Source organism: Scyliorhinus torazame, chromosome 2 (genome assembly GCF_047496885.1).
Source record: "Scyliorhinus torazame isolate Kashiwa2021f chromosome 2, sScyTor2.1, whole genome shotgun sequence".
Lineage (NCBI taxonomy): Eukaryota > Metazoa > Chordata > Chondrichthyes > Carcharhiniformes > Scyliorhinidae > Scyliorhinus > Scyliorhinus torazame.
In genome coordinates, this window is record NC_092708.1 from 194,964,278 (window position 1) to 194,983,455 (window position 19,178).

At 45.5% G+C, this 19,178-nt stretch overlaps 1 protein-coding gene across 6 annotated transcripts in view; it reads left to right on the plus strand.

Moving 5' to 3' along the window:
* LOC140394858 (double-stranded RNA-specific editase 1-like) overlaps positions 1-19,178 on the plus strand; it is a 424,458-nt gene that overhangs the window by 154,758 nt on the left and 250,522 nt on the right. For all 6 annotated transcript variants that reach the window (XM_072482047.1, XM_072482018.1, XM_072482024.1 and 3 more), the window contains one exon: positions 11,426-11,470. Coding sequence is in view for 5 of the 6 variants with exons in the window: in XM_072482018.1 (XP_072338119.1) it covers positions 11,426-11,470 (45 nt within the window). In the remaining variant the exon portion in view is untranslated. The remainder of the gene's footprint in view (positions 1-11,425; positions 11,471-19,178) is intronic.

Consider the following 19,178-nt stretch of genomic DNA (forward strand, 5'->3'; position numbering starts at 1 on the left):
TTCATGTGTTGATGCACATTTACCACGTTTTTGTTTACTATAAACAGCCTCCCCTGCAAATAAATTTGGAAATTGGGGCCATTAACAGAAGAGATTGGGACAATGCTGAAATTTTGCTTGTGACAGAAGGATTCGAGGGACACGAGGAAAAACGTTTATGCAGAGGGTAGTGGATATCTGGAATTTGCTGCCTGTTGGTGACGGCAGAGACCCTAAACTCAAGTACCTGGATCTGTACCTTAAGTGCAGTGAGCTGCAGGGCTATGGGCCGTGTGCAGGAAGATGGGGTTAGAAATGGCATCTGGGTGTCTTTGGGTCGGCATGGACAAGATAGGCCGAATGAGGGCGGCATGTGGCGCAATGGTTAGCACTGGGACTGCAGCGCTGAGGACCCAGGTTCAAATCCCGGCCCTGGGTCACTGTCTGAGAATGTTTATATATTCTCCCCATGTCTGTGTGGGTTTCACCCCCACAACCCAAAGATGTGCAAGGTAGGTGGATTGGCCACGCTAAATTGCCCCTTAATTGGAAAAATGAATTGGGTACTCTAAATTTATTTTAAAAGATAGGCCGAATGGCCCCCATCTGTCCTGTATCATTTCTCTGGTTCTAAATGCATTTGGAGCTCTGTTAATCCTGTACATAGATAGAAAGTCTTGGGTTGCATATGATAATTAAGTCACCGCATATCTTTTATTCAGTGAAGATGAGAGGATTTCCACTTCTGAATGTATTGTAATGTATCTCTAAAAGTATAGCCTCAAAATAATAGTACATCATCATCAAAGCATTAAAATGTTTTGGCCATTGAGTAATTGAATTTTCTAAACCCATGTATATGCTGTCAAGGTAATCTATGGGCGTGTAAGTGGTTTGTTTAATGTAGACACAGATTCAGGTCGAGTTTTCTGATGCTCTGAAACTTCAAATCTTTCAGATTTTAATGCAAAGGATCATGATCATAGACAGGGAAGACTTTATTGATGAGAATTCAGTATGTGCAGCAAGTAACTATTGATTTCCCTTCATACATTTACTGTAACAATGTTTGTCACTCAAAATCTGTTCATAATTTGGTTCTATGGACGAATAAAATCTCTTATTTGATTTGTACATGAGGGTCAACTTGGGCTCGTATATTGCCGTTCCTTCATGGTTGTTGGGTCAAAATCTTAACTCCAAGTACCTTCACGGCATGGACTGCAGTGGTCCAAGAATAAGACTCCTCCCTCCCTGACCTTCTCAGGAGAAATTAGGTTTGGACAGTGGCACCCAGCCGTCATCCATACAATGAATGTAGCCGAGACAGTGTAGATGGTGTTGGCATAGCAATGAATGTATGCTGATGGCACTAACAACGCTTGAGTTGGTGACCTTGTCCTGCCAAGTGATGCTGAGAATCTATGTGTGAAACAGCAAAGATGAGAACTGTTCAGGCTTTTCCCTTGTGCAAGTAGTAAATGCTGATTCTGTTAGCAGCATCCATATCCTGAGAACAAATATAAACACATGAATTATAAAGAAAATATACTTGTGCTTAAAATATTGCTAAGTAACATTTTTATTGACCGTGAATGATTCATTGTTATAGCATATAATTTAAGTATTGCAACATAAGACATTGTAGGTTTTTAGCTTGATTGTGTGAAATATGGGAACAATGCAGTATCTGGTTTATCATCCTCATGATCGCTTCATCGTTACTTGTGACTTTAGCTGATCTTTCTCTCTGTCAAGTTAATTTGGGGTATCTCTCAGAGTATCTTTCTGCTGAATATGTTTGCAAGTGGGATTCACTGGGAGAAGTGGTGGAATCAGGCTGTCCAGTCGTCGCAGCCGCCTCAATCTTGGGTGTGGTATCATGTAATTAAATCATATGCTTATATGCCTCTATTTGTATGCTGGTCTTTGTGCTTGAGAGCTGTATTTAAGAATGCAAAGTTCCTCCTTGTTCTGTGTAAAGGACTGGAGGTTTTAATTTGCCTTGCCAGGTAATGAGGTTGAAGTGGGCATAGTTCCTCAGCTCACCTGCACCATCTTGTGGCTACTGGAGATATGATTTTATGATGAATTAGGACTTATTTTATTGTGGAATGTCTCTGCAGATGGTTGTGCCTGTCCACAGTGCCACACCAGAAACCTATGCAGTTTTTCCAAATATCTCTGTTCTGTTGCATGGCATGTATTTCCACCCAAACTGTCATGGACTGTTTACAGTATATATTAATGTTTTTAACATGTTTTGAATAGTGAATCAATGACACTGTCACTTTATCTTTGTATTTTTCAATTACTTGAAAATCTAGATGTTCGAATGCCATTAAGGTAAATGTGTTAGGAGCCACTTTTGCCAACTGGCTGACTTTCGGGACCTACGCCACTAACCCTGTCTATCCTGAGTCAAGGAAGTGTTTGGGACACAAGTTTTCTTGCCGCAGACAAGGGAGGGAAAGAAAATCATCTAGTTTTCATGTTCGTAATCACTGTCCAGTAGCTCCTGGCATATTAGCCTTATGTTATTACTAGGACAAAAACTGTTGTGAGGGAGATCTAGAAACACTAATCTATGATGGACTTTACTTAAAATTTTTTTTTTAGTGTATGCACTTATTTTGTTTTCCCAATTAAGGGGCAATTTAGCATGGCCAATCCACCTACCCTGCACCTCTTCTGTCACAATTCTGTCTCTCACTCACTCTCACTGGAATGTTTGAGGGGTAGGACTGTGTGTCCATTAACCTGAGTCCCCCACACTTCCCGCGTTAACAAAAGTTAGCTGGAAGAACCACATCTTGGCATAATTGCCAGCTGAGTTATTTTAGAGTGGTCAAAAAATAGGCTTAAATGAAGATACCAATGTGTATTTTCTCTTGGCTTGGACGTTTAAAATGTGCTTGTAGAATTAGTGATAATCAAGAATAGCCAAGCAAACAGTGACTACATTTCAAATCTACGTTCAAAAAATATTTCATGGGATGTGGGCACTGCTGGCTCAGTCAGCATTTATTGCCCATTTCTAATTGCCCTCTAAGCTGGTCGTGAGTTGCCTTCTTGACCTGCTGCAGTCCATGTGCTGTAGGTACACCCACAATGCTGTTAGGGAGGGAGTTCCAGGATGTTGACCCAGCGACAGTGACTGAATGGTGATAAATCAATGACGGTTGCAAATGCTTTGATCCATCCTGAATTTGTCAAAGCGATCAGTACATCCAAGTTTCACAAACAAATATTTCTAATTCCACTTTTTAAAAAAAGATATAATCTTGAGACTTTCGGTGATGGTGATGTGTTGAGCAGACGCACATCGGGTGGCTCTCCTCCAAAGCAGGACAAAAAAAGGCACTTAGTCGAATTTTGCCCAAAATTCAAATGAAAAACAAAATCCCTCAACAGCAAACGGAGGGCACCCGAGAAAAGATGCCAGCAAACGGGAGCTCAAGGGGCCGAGATGGCAGGAGCGGCGGAAAGAGCCACGGCCAGCAGGTGGACGAGACGGCGGACCCATGAGACGAAGGGGCCCCGGCCAGTGACCTGAGCATCAGCCCCCCCCCCCCACCCAAGCCGGAAGAGCTTCCTGATGAAGGAGTTGACTGCCATGAAGGAGGTGATCAGGATAGAAATCCAGGTGGCGGTCAATGTAACGGTGGCAGAGGCGATGGCCACCATGCAGAAGACGATCGATGGTCTGGGGAAGAAAGTGGCGACTCAGGAGAGGACGATCCTCGACCTGGATAAGGCCTCAACGGATCAGTGACAGAGTCGTCACCCTGGAGGCAGAAGTAAAAAGGTTGGTGGCGGTCCAGGGGAACTTAAGGAGGAAAGTCGAGGACCAGAAGAACAGGTCCCAACGACAAAATATCCGGATTCATAGAATCATAGAATTTACAGTACAGAAGGAGACCATTCGGCCCATAGAGTCTGCACCGGCCCTTGGAAAGAGCACCCTACCTAAGCCCATACCTCCACCCTGTCCCCATAACCCCACCTAACCTTTTTTGGACACAAAGGGCAATTTAGCATAGCCAATCCACCTAGGATCGTGGGCCTGCTGGAAGGTATCAAGGGCAAAGACCCGACGGACTACATTGCCCAAATGCTGGGCAGCTTAATCGGGAGAGACAGCTTCTCCAAACCCCCAGAGCGCACAGGTCGCTCAGACCGAAACCTAAGGCTGGGAGCAGCTGAGGGCGATTATCGCAAAGCTCCACGGATAACAGGACTGTGAGAGGATCATGCGGTGGGCACACCAGACAAAAGCAAACACCTGGGAAGGACACAAAATCAGAATCTACCAGGACATTGGGGCAGATCTAGCAAAACACAGGGCCGAGGTTAACCAGGCGAAATCGGCCCTGTACAAGAACCGGGTACATTTCGGTATGCTGTTCCCAGCTAGGCCTGGGTCACACACCAAAAAAAAGAACACTACTTTAACTCCCCGGAGTAAGCAAATGGGTTAGTCAGAACCAACGGCCTGGACAAAGGACAGACACGACAACGATGAGAGTTGTGCAGGGAAAGACTCATTGGACAGTGTGCATGTTTGCGAGGGACTGTGCTGCCTTGTTGATCAGGGCTGGTTTAGCTCAGTGGGCTAGACAGCTGGTTTGTAATGCAGAACAAGGCCAGCAGGAGGAGGAGACGGTATGGCACAGTGGCGGGAAAGGGGAAAGCACTGGGAGACTAGGAAGGGGACGCAGGGAAAGGGGGTTTTGGGAGGGGAGGAACAGAGCAGGAAAAAGGAGTTGGGTTTCGTATGGGCTTTGGCGAGTAAGGAACAGGCTGAAGAACCAAGATGGCGCCGCAAGCAGCTACTTCAGAGCGTCCCTAAACTAAGGGAGACCCCGGAGTGCAGGGGCATACCCACGTGGCGTATACATAGTTGCCGGCCATTTTGGGTGCCCCCTGGACAAAGGGTAACCCCAAAGCGCAGGGGCCCGGCCTCATGAGGAGAACTGTGACCACCGCCATTTTGGACGGCCCCCTAACAAAGGGAAACCACTATAAGGATTATCACCTGGAATGTCAAGGGACTTAACGGCCTGGTGAAGAAAACCAGAGTCTTCCCCCACCTAAGAAGCCTGAAAGCCGAATAATCTTCCTGCAGTGTGAACACCTGAGGGAGAGGACTAAGGAAGGGTTAACAGACGTACCTTTTACGCTACGGGACGAGGGCTAGGGGAATAGCCATATTGATTAGTAAGAGGACGAGATTCACTGCGACAAGGGCGGTTACGGACCAAGGATAGCACAGGTAGACTGGTAATCGAATAAAAAGAGGTCAACCGAACCGAGCGTTTGAGACCTTTTACCGAGAGCTGTACACCTCCGAACCACCCGACGGGGATGTGGAGATGAAACGGTTTCTCGATGGATTGGACATGCCAGTATGGAAGACGAAAGGCGGGGGGGAGCTGGAAGCACCAATAGGCTTGGGAGAGATTATGCAAGCTCCATGCAGGTGGGAAGGTGCCGGGACCTGACGGATTCCCTGGGGACCTCTGTAAGAAATTTGCATCAGCCCTGGCCCCACACCTGCAGGACATGCTCGCAGACTCACTAGCGAGGGGCACCTTGCCTCCTACGGTAACACAGGCCATGATATCACTGATACCTAAATAAGACGAGGAGCTGGCGGACTGTGGATCATATAGACTCATTTGACTGTTGAATGTAGACTCGAAGATACTCGTGAAAGTCCTGGCCAAGAGACTGTAGAACTGCGTACTGGAGGTGTAACAGAGGACTTTGTCAATGGTAGGCAGCTAACTGTGAACATCAGGTGGCTGCTGAATGTAATAATGACCCCACACGGGGAGAGAAAACCAGAGGTGATCGTCTCCCTGGACGTAGAACAGGCCTTCAACAGAGTCGAATGAAGTACCTCATCAAGATACTGGAGTGGTTTGGGCTGGGGACAGGATTCACCTCGTGAGTAAAAACTCCTGTACAAACGCCTCCAAGGCGAGCCTTCGAAACAACACCACCAGCTCTGAATATTTCCAGCTGCACAGAGGCACAAGGCGGGGATGCCCACTGTCTCCGCTCTTGTTCATCCTGACAATCGAACCACTGGCGATTGATGCCTGCTCTATGTCTCGGACCCACAGATTGGCCTGAAAGCAATCATGCAACTTCTGAGAGTGTTCGGAGCCTTCTCGGGCTACAAATTCAGCTGGGCAAGAGCGAAAAATTCCCGGTGAACACAAACAAGAGGGGGGGGGACAGAGCTTGGAAGGTCTACCATTCAAACTAGCCCTCAACAAATTCCGCTGCCTGGGATCCAGATAGCTCATGACTGGACACAGATCCACAAGTGGAACCTGACCAGTCTGGCGGAGTAAGTAAAAAGGACCTACAGAGATGGGAAACACTCCCGCATTTCCCTGGTGGGGAGAGTGCAGACAATCAAAATGAACGTACTGCCAAGGTTCCTCTTCCTGTTAAAATCCACACTGATCTTCATCCCAAAGCCTACTATTTCCACAAAGTAGACAAAATGATTATGGCGTTTGTGTGTGTTTTGGGGGGGGGGGGGGGAAACGGACATCCCATTGAGACCAAAGTGCTGCCTCATTTGATTCCACATCTTCAAGTGGCTACCACCACTGGCTGGATGTATTCTTTGTTGTGAGGGGGATGGGAGCGCTGCCGTGGCGAGTGCTCGCAGGGCCGTTCCAGTGCAGGAGGTCTCTTCACCATTCCATGTTTGGTTCTCGTATCCATCCCCTCAACCTCTCGGCTATGGCCGCCCCGTGGTTGTACTGTAGATTTGGCAAGGCTAGACCGCCCACGTTTTTCCTCCTTTGCAGGTTCGACTTAGGGATCCTCTGGGTCTCTCTTCCCTCTTCTCCCCCCCCCCCCCCCCCCCCCCCCCCCCCCCCCCCCCCCCCCCCCCCCCCCCCCCCCCCCCCCCCCCCCCCCCACAAACACATACAAACGCCATAATCATTTCATTTTGTCTACTTTTTGGAAATAGTAGGCTTTGGGGATGAAGATCAGTGTGGATTTTAACAGGGAGGCCTGGCCAACCACGCCCACATGTTCTGGACCTGCCCCAGACCAGTCGGGTTCTGGACAGCCTTCTTCAAGGCGATATCCAAGGTTGTGGGGGTGAGGATGGAGCCGTGTCCAAGAGTGCTGTCTTCGGGGTATCGAACCAGCCAGATCTTCATGTGGGTAAGAGGGCCGACACCTGGCTTTTGCATCCCTAATCGCATACCGGAGAATCCTGCTCGGCCGGCGATCAGCAGCACCACCTTCAGCTGCAGGACTGGCTGGCAGACCTGGCAGAATTTCGTCACTTAGAGAAGATCAAGTACACCATCCGAGGGTCGGCGAGGGCTTCCACAAAGCGTGGGGGCCGTTCTTCAGCCTGTTCCAAAAACCTATTCAAGGCTAACAGCGACTAGGAAGAGTGGGGGGTGGGGGAAAGAGAGGGAGGAAGACAAGGGAAGGCACAGACGGAAAGGGTGGAGGGGAGGGAACAAAAGGGAAGCACAAAACGATGCATGGGGACAAGGGGAGGAGGAGAAGGGCCACATAGCGCCCCCCCCCCCCCCCAAACAATAAAAACTAAAAGCCCCAGCAGAAAGAAGCGGAGAACAATACGTGGCACCCAGCACCCAGGGTAGACGGCCACACTACAGAGCGGAACTAAACTACCAATGAGTGGGGGGGCGGGGGGGGGGGGGCTCATGTAAAAACCGTTGCAAATAAGACACAGACTTGTTTGTAAATACCAGATACATTTGAGCTGCTACTCTGAAAAACTGAAATACGTATAAAAATATTTTAAATTCTTCATTGGAAAGTTCAGATTTGTTTATGTTGTAGCTTCAGTTTGATGCAGTATTTTCACTTTGCATAGATGCTGCAATTGTAGTGTAAACCCCGTCTAACTTTGATGTATGAATCTGCACTGTATGCAGAGATAAATATTTCTGTAACTTTCTCCGTAGAGCTCTTGGAAGATGCATTTTACAATAAATCTGTATTTTGAGAAATGCAAAGGAAAAAGGTAGTTCTGAAAGTCACCTCAACATGTGTCATTTTGTGCTAGGGATTATCTTTGATCACTAGGATCATCCTGGAATAATTGGTTTTGTCAGAGCAGAGGAAAGCCTTGACATGCAGCAGGAGCTAGTGATGCATGGTTGAACTAGATGTGTGCAGAACCATTCGAATTTGTGCCTTTTGAGAACTCCTTTGACTTAGTGTCTGGTATTCCATTGTATTAAATTGGCAGTAGCAACGTGGATATAGAATTGGCTGAGCAATAGGAAATTGAGTAATGGTCAAAGGATATTTTTCAGGCTGGAGGAAGATTTCTTGCGGAGTTCCCCAGGGGCCATTATTGGGACCCTTACTTTTCCTAATTATATATTAATGATTTAGATGACGTCCGGAAGATATTTTCAAAGTTTGCGAATCATACAAATCTTGGGAGCATTGTAAACTGTGAGGAAGGCAGTATAGTACTTCAAAAGGACATGGAAAAGTTAGTGAAGTGGGCAAATAGGTAGCAAATGAAGTTCAGGTTGGAAATTTGTGAGGTGATTCATTTTGGTTGGAAGAACATGAGAGAAATTATATAAAATAAGGGGTACAACTCTAAAGGATGTGCAGGAGCAGAGGGACCTCGGTGTATACGTGCATAAGTCATTCAAGGTAGCACGGCAGGGGCGGCACAGTGGTTAGCATTGCTGCCGATGGCGCTGAGGACCCAGGTTCAGATCCCGGCCCTGGGTCACTGTCCGTGTGGAGTTTGCATGTTCTCCCCGTGTCTGCGTGGGTTTCACCCCCACAACCCAAAGATGTGCAGGATGGGTGGATTGGTCACGCTAAATTGCCCCCTAATTGGAAAAAATAAATGGGTACTCTAAATTTTTTAAAAAGGTAGCAGGGCAGATGGAAAGATTAGTTAATAACGTAAACCGGTTTGCTTTATTAAAAGGAGCATAGTGTACAAGAGCCAAGTAGGTTATGTTGAACTTGTTTAAAGAGCCAAGTAGGTTATGTTGAACTTGTTTAAGAGTCTAGTTAGACTTCAGCTGGAGTATTGTGTACAGTTTTGTGTCACATTGTAGGAAGGGTGTGAACGCATTGAAGAGAGTGCAGAAAAGGTTTACAAGAATGCTCCCAGGGATGAGAAACTTCAGTTATGAGAATAGATTGGAGAGGTTGCGACTGTTCTCCTTCGAGAGAAGAAGGCCAAAAGGATATTTGATACAGATGTTCAAAATTGAGGGGCTGGACAGAGTAGATAGTGAGAAACTGTTCCCACTCGTAAAAGAATCGAGAACGAGAAGGCACCGATTTGAAGTGATTTGCGAAATAAGCGAATGTGATGTGAAAAAATACTTTTCACACAGCGAGTGGGTTCGGGTTTAGAATGCTCTGCCTGGAAGTGTGGTGGAGGTTCAGTCGAGACATTCAAGATCATTTGAGTAGAAACAATGATGTGCAGGGGTACAGGGAAAAGGCAGGGGAATGGCACTAAGTCATGATGCATATTTGGAGAACCGGTGCAGACACGATGGCTCCTCCTGCAGCTTAAGGCTCCTCCTGCAGCTTAAGAGTTCTGTGAAATGCCCTGAGATTTCTTTCTTTATTAACGCCCTGACAATGCAAGTTGTCCTTGCCGTATTCACATTTTCCTTTCATTCCCCCTTTTCCCCCATCTCTAATATTGCCTCTCCCTGCTTATCTATGTCAGCTGAAGACCTGATTGCTCAAATGCTGGCCTCTCCTGAACTTTAATAGTTGAAAGTTATTGTTTCTTTGTTTTTCTGTCCACAAAACTCCAAGGCTAAATGTTCGTGGTTTCCTGTTATTCAGGAAGCTTCGTTGACATGTGGGCAGTTCAGTTGGGGCAGATTATCAAATTTCCAATATTTGATGCTTTCCAGTTTACTGCTTCCTATACTCAGCCCAAACATGCCCTCCACACTGAATGCTTAAGTGAGGAGCATTAAACCTCATGTAACATGATTGCTATTACTTTGGGGGTTGCAGGTCTGAAACATCCGCACTTCATATATTGACGGGTGTGGAGAAAAGAATGTTCAGAGGTCAGTATATACTGCGTTCTATAACTGAAAGTACCCCTCTGTGGCCCATGAAGAAACTTCCTTCATTCCTGTAAGCTATATTTCCTTAAGTGTTGATGAATGTTGTTTGATTTGACCATTTTCTTCTTCATTGCAATGTGATGAATGCTGTGTATACATGTCGTTTAAAGCAACGAATAGCAAGTTCCTAATTGGGAGTTACTGACCAGACAGTTCCAACTGCATCATGATTAAAAAAAAGAATTGGAAAAGTGTTAATCCCAGGCAGAAAATTGTGGCATTCATTGTTGTTGAAGCATTGCAATAGTGGCGTACTCTTTCAGATTAATTTAATGGTCTTGACCCTTTATCCGTGAACTTGATTTCAATGAGTGCATTCTTCATTGCATGCTCTGGTGCATCAGAACTTGCATATGTTATACAGTCACCATCGGTGGACGTGCCTTCAGCTACCTTGGCCCTGAGCTCTGGAAATTCCTCCTCTCTAACTTTCTTTCCTCCATTTAAGTGCTCTTAAAACCTACCTATTGACCCAGCTTTTGGCATCAGCCCTATTATTATTGACTTAATAGTGAAATTGCCAAATTGTGCTTTATAATGCTTTTGTGGAGCACCCTGGGAAGTTATTTTCTATTAAAGGTAGCATCTAAATAAGAGTTCTTGTTCTTCAGTTTTATTGTAGGCGGAAAACATAAATTTAATTGCACCCAGCTTTTAGCATGGCCAATCCACCTAACCTGCACATCTTTGGACTGTGGGAGGAACCGGAGCACACTGAGGAAATCCATGCAGAAACGGGGAGGAAGTGAGACTCCACACAGACAGACACCCGAGGCCGGAATTGAACCTGGGTCCCTGGAGCTGTGAGGCAGCAGTTCTAACCATTGTGCCACCATGCCACCTATGTCATCAGCAAACATAGATATATGGGTCACTTCACCATCATTTATGCTGTTAATAAATACAGTGAGGGACCCAACGCAGATCCATGCATTATGCCAATAGTCACATCCTGCCAATTATTCCTACCCGGTGCCCGGACATTCAACTAACCTGCTAACGAGGTCAATAACTTGCCCTCAATTCCATGAGCTTTGACTTTACCTTGTAGTCTATTATAAGAGACTTCATCAAGCGCTTCTGGAACATATAGATTGTGACTCATTTTTATGTTTAAAATTGGGGTTGATGTATCTGACTTACTCTTGGAAAATAAATTCAGCTCCTTGAATTCAACTTGGTTTGCATCATAAATTCAAACCTAAAATATCTCTGTTGCAGCTTTTCTTCTGAAATATGTAACTACACTGTTCCACCATGTCTTATGAAATCTATATTCTCTTTCTTTACAGATTATTGGATTCCTGATATGTTTGGAAAGAAATGGGACCAAGCAGGTATCTCAAAATAATTAATACTTCAGAACTGGCATCTGCTGGATAGGTATTTTGCGAGGGGTTTTACAATGCTACAATGTTAAGTCATCGCTCTTGGCCCTTTTGCACTATTCTGTTGCAGAACTTGAATGTTCTTTGTAGTACAATATTTTATTACTCCAGTTAAAAATGACACAGTTATCAATCCTGATTCCCTTTTGAATCTGGCAGGATGCTATGTAGTATCCAATCCTCAGTAATTACTTTAAATCATTGTAAAGAGCACCAAGAAATCTGAATCTGATAATTCACCTGTAACTCTTAAATGTTATGGCATCTTGGCTGTCTAAATTAAGTGAACATACCACAGCCAATAATATGAGGGTTCACGACGTGGAGGAGAGTGAAAAGATGAGTTCACCAATCAGGTGGCGTTCAGTGTTAAATATACAAGTGTTGTGTAAAAGGAGATCATTATTCCAGGTTGAGGAAGTTGTCAGGCAGGACTTGACACGCGAGCCGCATAGCGGTTTTTGGTGCAGCCAAAAAGGGGTGTGATTCGAGGGACATCGTGGAAGAGAATGACGGAAGGGTTTGAGGGGGAGATTTAAAATAATTGGCAAAAGAACCAGAGAGGAGAGGAGAATTTTCGAAGGCAGCGAATTGCTATGACCTGGAATACACTGCCTGAAAAGATGATGGCAAAAGCCAATAGATACAGTAAGTTTAAAAAAAATTTTTTTTTAAAGTTGCCCAATTCATTTTTTTTCCAGTTGAGGGACAATTTAGTGTGGCCAATCCACCTACACTGTACATTTTTGGTTTGTGGGGGTGAGACCCACGCAGACACGGGGAGAATGCGCAAACTCCACATGGACAGTGACTGAGGTCGGGATCGAACCCGGGTCCTCCGCACTGTGAGGCAGCAGTGCTAACCACTGCGCCACCGTGCTGCTCCCAGTAGATTCAGTAATAGGTTTGAAAAGTTAACATTTGTAAAGCTACTGGGAAAGGGTAGGAGTGGGACAAGTTGGAGAGCTCTTTGAAAAAGCTGATGGGCTGAATAGCCTCCTGTGTTGTAAGATTTGATGATTCAGCAGCCTTTCTTTCTAGTACCTCTTTCGGAGCTTTCAGTGATTGCCCTTTTCGGGTTTGATTTAATCCCGGCTTTAGTTTAGAGCTGAGCCCTGCAGGAGAGAAATTAGGCAACACTTTTCTTTTTAAATCTGAGATCGCAAGCCAAGGATGGGAGTTAAGATACAGGTCAACCATATCTCATTGAATAACGGAACAGGTTTGAGGGACTGTGTAGCCTACTCCTGTCCCTATGTTCCTATGGTTTCCTGTTGCTGCTAAATGCAATATAGACCTCTGATGGGCAAATCTTTCCATCCACTAAGTAATCACCCATAGCTGTCTCATTACCGATTCACCCCAAATGCATCCTACAAGGGAAAGAGACACAACTCCCATTCCTTGCACTTTCCAAAATTTTCCTCTCTTCTCTTCCTTCATTTTTCCCCCTCCTCCCCAGTTAGATTTGACTCTGAATTCCTTCCCAATGTCCCCAAACCCCACGGCCCCACGGGATGTGAAGGTCATTGAAGAGCTTCTCAATGTAATAACAAAAAAAATTATAGTGTATTATGTTTACTGCCACATGGTTGTTCGGTACAATACAAGTTTATTTTACCACAGGAAGTTTTTGTTCCATAAAGTTGAGTTACATTAACTTTCATCTTCAGCAATGTTGCATGGAAAAATAGCAATGTTTTAATTTCTTAGTAAAGGAATTATGGCTTGATTACCCTTTCTGAGAAAATGAGAGCTCAATCTTTTGAACCTCAACAGGATAATTATATCAGACACCTGCAAAAGCATTTGTGACAAAATTAGTATATTTATTGCAACTTTATTTCCTTAAATCCCCATTACATTTTATTTCATATTTCCCATGCCATCTGTCTCATGCCATACTTATCCCTTTTATTTCACCCATGTCATAACATGCCCATGCCATCCCCATCTTAAGAACATAACAAATAAGTGCAGGTGCAGACAATTCACTTGTTAGAGCCCACTCCACCATTCATTGAGATCATGGCTGATCTTCAACTTCAACCCCATATTCCTGCACTATTTCTATATCCCTTAATGTTTTAAAAAAAACATTTAGAAGTATCCAATTATTTTTTTTTCCAATTAAGGAACAATTTAGTGTGGCCAATCCACCTAACCTGCACATCTTTGGGTTGTGGGAGTGAGACCCACGTAGACACAGGGAGAATGTGCAAACTCCACACAGACCATGACCTGGGACTGGGGGTCAAAACCGGATCCTCAACGCCATAGGCAGCAGTGCTAACCACCGCCACCGTGCAGCCCTTCCCTTGATATTTTTAATATGTAGAAATCTATCGATCTCCATCTTGCACATTCTCTTTTTTATTTAAATTTAGAGTACCCAATTATTTTTTTTTCCAATAAGAGGCAATTTAGCGTGGCCAATCCATCTAACCACATTTTTGGGTTGTGGGGTGAAACCCACGCAGACACGGAGAGAATGTGCAAACTCCACCATCTTGCACATACTCAATGACTGAGCCTCCGCAACCCTCTGGAACAGAGAATTCCAAATATTTACTACCCTCTATGTTTTTAAAAAAATTTAGAATATCCAATTAATTTTTTCCAATTAAGGGGCAATTTAGCGTGCCAATCCACCTACCCTGCACATCTTTGGGTTGTGGGGGCGAAACCCACGCAAACACTGGAAGAATGTGCAAACTTCACACGGACAGTGACCAGAGCTGCGATTAAACTTGGGACCTCGGCGCCATGAGGCAGCAGTGCTATCCACTGAGCCACCGTGCTGCTCTTTACTACTCTCTGTGAAGGAACTTGTCCTCATCTCAGTCCTAAATGGCCTGACCTTTATTCTGAGACTGAGTCTTCTGGTTCTGGACACCCCCAGCCAGGGGAATCACCCTTCCTGCATCTGTCCTGTTAAGCCCTGTAATAAGTATGGGTGTTTGAATGAGATTATCCCTCATTCTTTCAAACTTCGGAGAATAAAGACCCACGCTATTTAATCGTCCCTCGTAGGATGATCTCACCGTCCCAGGATTTAATTTAGTGAACTTTTCTACTCCGCCTGTGGCAAGTACAGCTTTCCTTGGGTAAGGATACCAAAACTGCACACACTATTCCAGGTGAGGTCTCACCAAGGCTTTCAGGAAGACATTTTTACTCCAATACTCAAATCTTGTAATAAAGGCCAATCCATTTGTCGTCTTAATTGTTCGCTGTATCTGCATATTAGCCTTCAACGACTCGTGATCAAGGACACCAAATCTCCTTCATGTGTCTTTGCATCCTCCTCACCGCTCTCACTTCCACCTAGTTTTGTATCATCTGCAAACCTGGAAATATTACCTTAAACCCCAGATCCAAATCATTGATATAGATTGTGACTAGCTGGGGCCGAAGCATTGATCCTTTACCTCCCTCGTCACAGCCTGCCAAACTAAGTATTCCAATTTTATTTGCCAACTTTTGCGTCTGACCTTATCAAAAGCTTTCTGAAAATCTAAATATGCCACATCCACTGGTTCCCTCTTGTCTATTCTGCTTGTTACATCCTCAAAGAAACTCCCAACAGGTTTGCTAAGCATGTGTAAATCCATGTTGACTCTGCCCAATTTTACCATTAAATGCCTTGTTATCACATCCTTTATTATAGGTTATTGAATTTTTCCCTACTATTCTTATTTCATCCCCATTTCCCATTCCATCTCTCCCATGGAGTCAGCACCTCACCTGAACATGCTCTAGAAGAGAGGGAAAAAGCTAGCACCTCGCCTGACGTTAATCTGGAGAGGGGGATCAAGAGTCAGTAGGTCGCTTGATCATACCCCAGAGAGTTGGAACCTTCTCTGACCATACTTTGGCAAGAGAGTCGGCACCTCACCTGACTGAACCCAGAAAGGGGGAGAGGTTGGCACCTCGTCTGACTGTACCCCAGAGAGGAAGTCGGCACCTCGCCTGACCGTACACCAGAGAGGGAGGGAGTTGACACCTCGTCTGATCGTACTCCAGAAAGCTCACCTGACTGAACCACAGAGGGGAGGGAGTCGGCATCTCGCCAACTGTACCCCAGAGAGGGAATCGGCACCTCGCCTGACCATACATCAGAGAGGGAGAGAGTCTGTGCTCATAGAATACATAGAGTCTCTACAGTGCAGAAGGAGGCCGTTTGGCCCACAGAGTCTGCACCAACCTGCCGAAAGAACACCCTACCTAGGCCCATCCCTGTAACCTTGCCCAACCTGCACATTTTGGACTCTCGGGCAATTTTAGCATGGCCAATCCACCTAATCTGCACATCTTTGGACTGTGGGATCAAACCGGAGCACCTATGCAGACACGGGGAGGACGTGCAAGCTCCATACAGACGATCATCCAAGGCCGGAATTGAACCCAGGTCCCTGGTGCTGTGAGGCAGCAGTGCTAATCACTGTGCCATCGCACCACCCTTGCCTGACCCTGCTCCAGCGAGGCAAAAAGTAAGCACCTTACCCAATTGTACACTGGTGTGAGAGAATTGGCACCTTGCCCGACCATACACCAGGGGAGAGAGAGACATGTAACTGAAAGTAAGACTCTGTACGTCACCTGAATATACCCCAGGGTTGCCTTTCTGCTGTTTGTTTTTCTTGCAGTTAGCAAACCACACCATGAAACAATATTTTTGAAAATTTAGAAATCCATCCTATTAAAAAAAAAAAAATCACTTCTTCATTTGCTCACCTCCGTCCCAATCAAAAATAGCCCTAAACTCCAGCACTACCCAAAAAATAAACTCACGAGTACACCATGTTATACTAATTCATTTTTGCATTAATCTGCTGAGTGTATTAAATGTTACAAATTTTGATCCATTTGATATAAGCCACTTGGAATAAAATGGGCTGAACCTAACCACCAGACTCACTCGTTAAGCTGACCAATTATAACTGTACCGACAGACTACGTGTCACACATAGATTTTGGATTCGTGGTTTGTTGCAGAAAAAGCAGTCGAGCTGTTTCCATGTTACGACACCAGATGGTGCTCTAACTCTACACCACAACATTGTGAAATTAAAAACAGAAAATACTGGAAATACTAGGCAGCAACTATGGAGTGAGAAACTGTTCATGTTGCAGTCGATGACCTTTTATCAGAACCCACAGCATTGTGTCATTGATTGAATCGATGACTAGTGGGACCACTCAAATTTGCTCATCCGAATACAGTGACAGTTTCAAATTAATGACCAGAAGTGTGCATACTACGACATCAAGAGATAAAAGTGCTAGTAAAGCCCAATGACCGATTATAAAATTAAAATCGGAAATAGCAAGCAGACAGCATCTGTGAAAAGAGAAACAAGAATTGACGCCTATAAGCAATGACAGAACGGGGGAGGAAACAAAATAGCAAGGAGCTGAAAATATTGGCAGGCGTTGTTTATAGTCCACCAAACAGTAGTGGTAGTGTGGGGCATGGTACTAATCAGGAGATTGGAGTAGCATGGGTCATACAGTAATCGTGGATGACTTCAGTCTGCATATACACTGGGTAAACCTAATGAGCACCAATTTTAAAGTATATATATTTTTATTCAAACAAGATTTTCATTATAACAGAAACAACATAGTACAGTTTCAAATTAATGATCAGAAGTGTGCAGCACAATATTATGTCCAGTGGGCAGCCATGTAGCAGAGTGGTTAGCACAGTTGCTTCACCGCTCCAGGGGCTCAGGTTCGATTCCCAGCTTGGGTCACTGTCTGTGCGGAGTCTGCACTTTCTCCCTGTGCCTGCGTGGGTTTCCTCCGGGTGCTCCAGTTTCCTCCCACAGTCCAAAGATGTGCAGGTTCGGTGGATTGGCCATGTTAAATTGCCCTTAGGCTAGGTGGAGTTACTGGTTCACGGGGATAGGGTGGAGGTGAGGGCTTAAGTGGGGTGCTCTTTCCAGTGGCCCGTGCAGACTCGATGGGCCAAATGGCTTCCTTCTGCACTGTAAATTCTATGATCTTTGATTATATACACAAACTGCACCCACCCAATCCCCAATCTCCCATCATCCCTTAAAGAAAGCAAAACGTAACAAAAAGATAAAAACCCTCCCCCTTTTAAAAGCTGATGGTAGCCAGTTGCCTGAAAAAGGAGATGAAAGGCTGCCACCTCAAGTAGAACCCTTCCTCCGACCCCCTCCTGATATACTTGATCTTCTCAAGCACAAAAATTCTATCAGCTCTCCCAGCCAGGCAGAAGCCTTAGATGGCACCGGGGACCATCACCCAAGCAGAACTTGCCTCCAGACTTTTAGCGAGGCGAAGGCTGTGACACCAGCTTCGTCCCCACCTGCAGCACCTGCGAGGCCGAAACTCCAAAAATGAGCATGGCTCCTGCTGAACGCCCCAAATCCCTGATATTGCATTCAAAAAGGAGACCCAGAAACGAACAAGCTTGGGGCAAGACCAAAACATGTGCTTGTGAATCGCTGGCCCCCTACAGCACTGCTCACACCTATCCTCCACCTCCAAGAAGAACCCACTCATATGTGTCCTGGTCAGGTGCCCTGTGTACCACCTTGAACTGGATCAAGCTTAACCTCTCACATGCGGAGGTGAAGTTGACCCCCCCCCCCCCCCAAAAATCAAATACCAAACCCAGCTCACCCTCTCCACTTGCCCTTTACATTTTCCAATGAAGCCATCGCCAACATCTGCCCATAAATATATGAAATCTTACCCTTCCCTAACTCAGCCGAGGACAGGACCCTGTTAATAAGCGAGGGTGAACCGCCAGGGGAAACAAAGGAAACTCTTTATGTAAAAAATCAGGCATCTCAAAGTACCTAAATACACTACCTCTCGGGAACTGGACCTTCTTTAACAGCTCGAACAGCTAGTCTATGCTGGTGAACATACCTTGAAGAAACGTGTCCCAACACCTCTCCAACCCTCCCTCTCCCATGCCCTGAACAATGTATCTAAGCCAGATGGCACAACCTATGGTTCCTGCAAATCAGCAGCCCAACGATTCTTATCTTTTACCATCTGGAGCGGTTCTCCAGATCGTCAACCATGGCCGTTAACACGTTACCCTCTTCAGCCAGCAACGCCATCTCTGCCTCCAGGGAGACCATCCAATCGATATGATCAGAGACCGCCACCTCCACCGTGTATATCGTTGCATCTTGTACCTCTATCGGCTGTCCCATCTTTTCCAAGGCTGTCCGAATAGGGACCAAAACCACCGTTGACTTCTCCAGGTCCTCAGCAGCCCCTTGCCACTGCTTCTTAAATTCATCTGTCAAGAAGCTAGCCAACGTTTCAGTCAACCACTGAGAGGCCAACGATGCAGCAGAAGCCTCTGCCATGTCTCTAACCCCCTCCCCCATTGAGGTCGAGGAACATCTGAGTCTGATGACGATCCCTTACCTTGTATTATATTTACTGGACATTACTCATATGAGGGAATCCTATTCCATCGAACAATAATGATAATCTTTTATTGTCACAATTATGAAGTTGCTGTGAAAAGCCCCTAGTCGGCACATTCCGACGCCTGTTCGGGTAAGCTGGTACGGGAATTGAACCCGCGCTGCTGGCCTTGTTCTGCATCACAAACCAGCTGTCTAGCCCACTGAGCTAAACCAAAACTATTTTCCTCCCA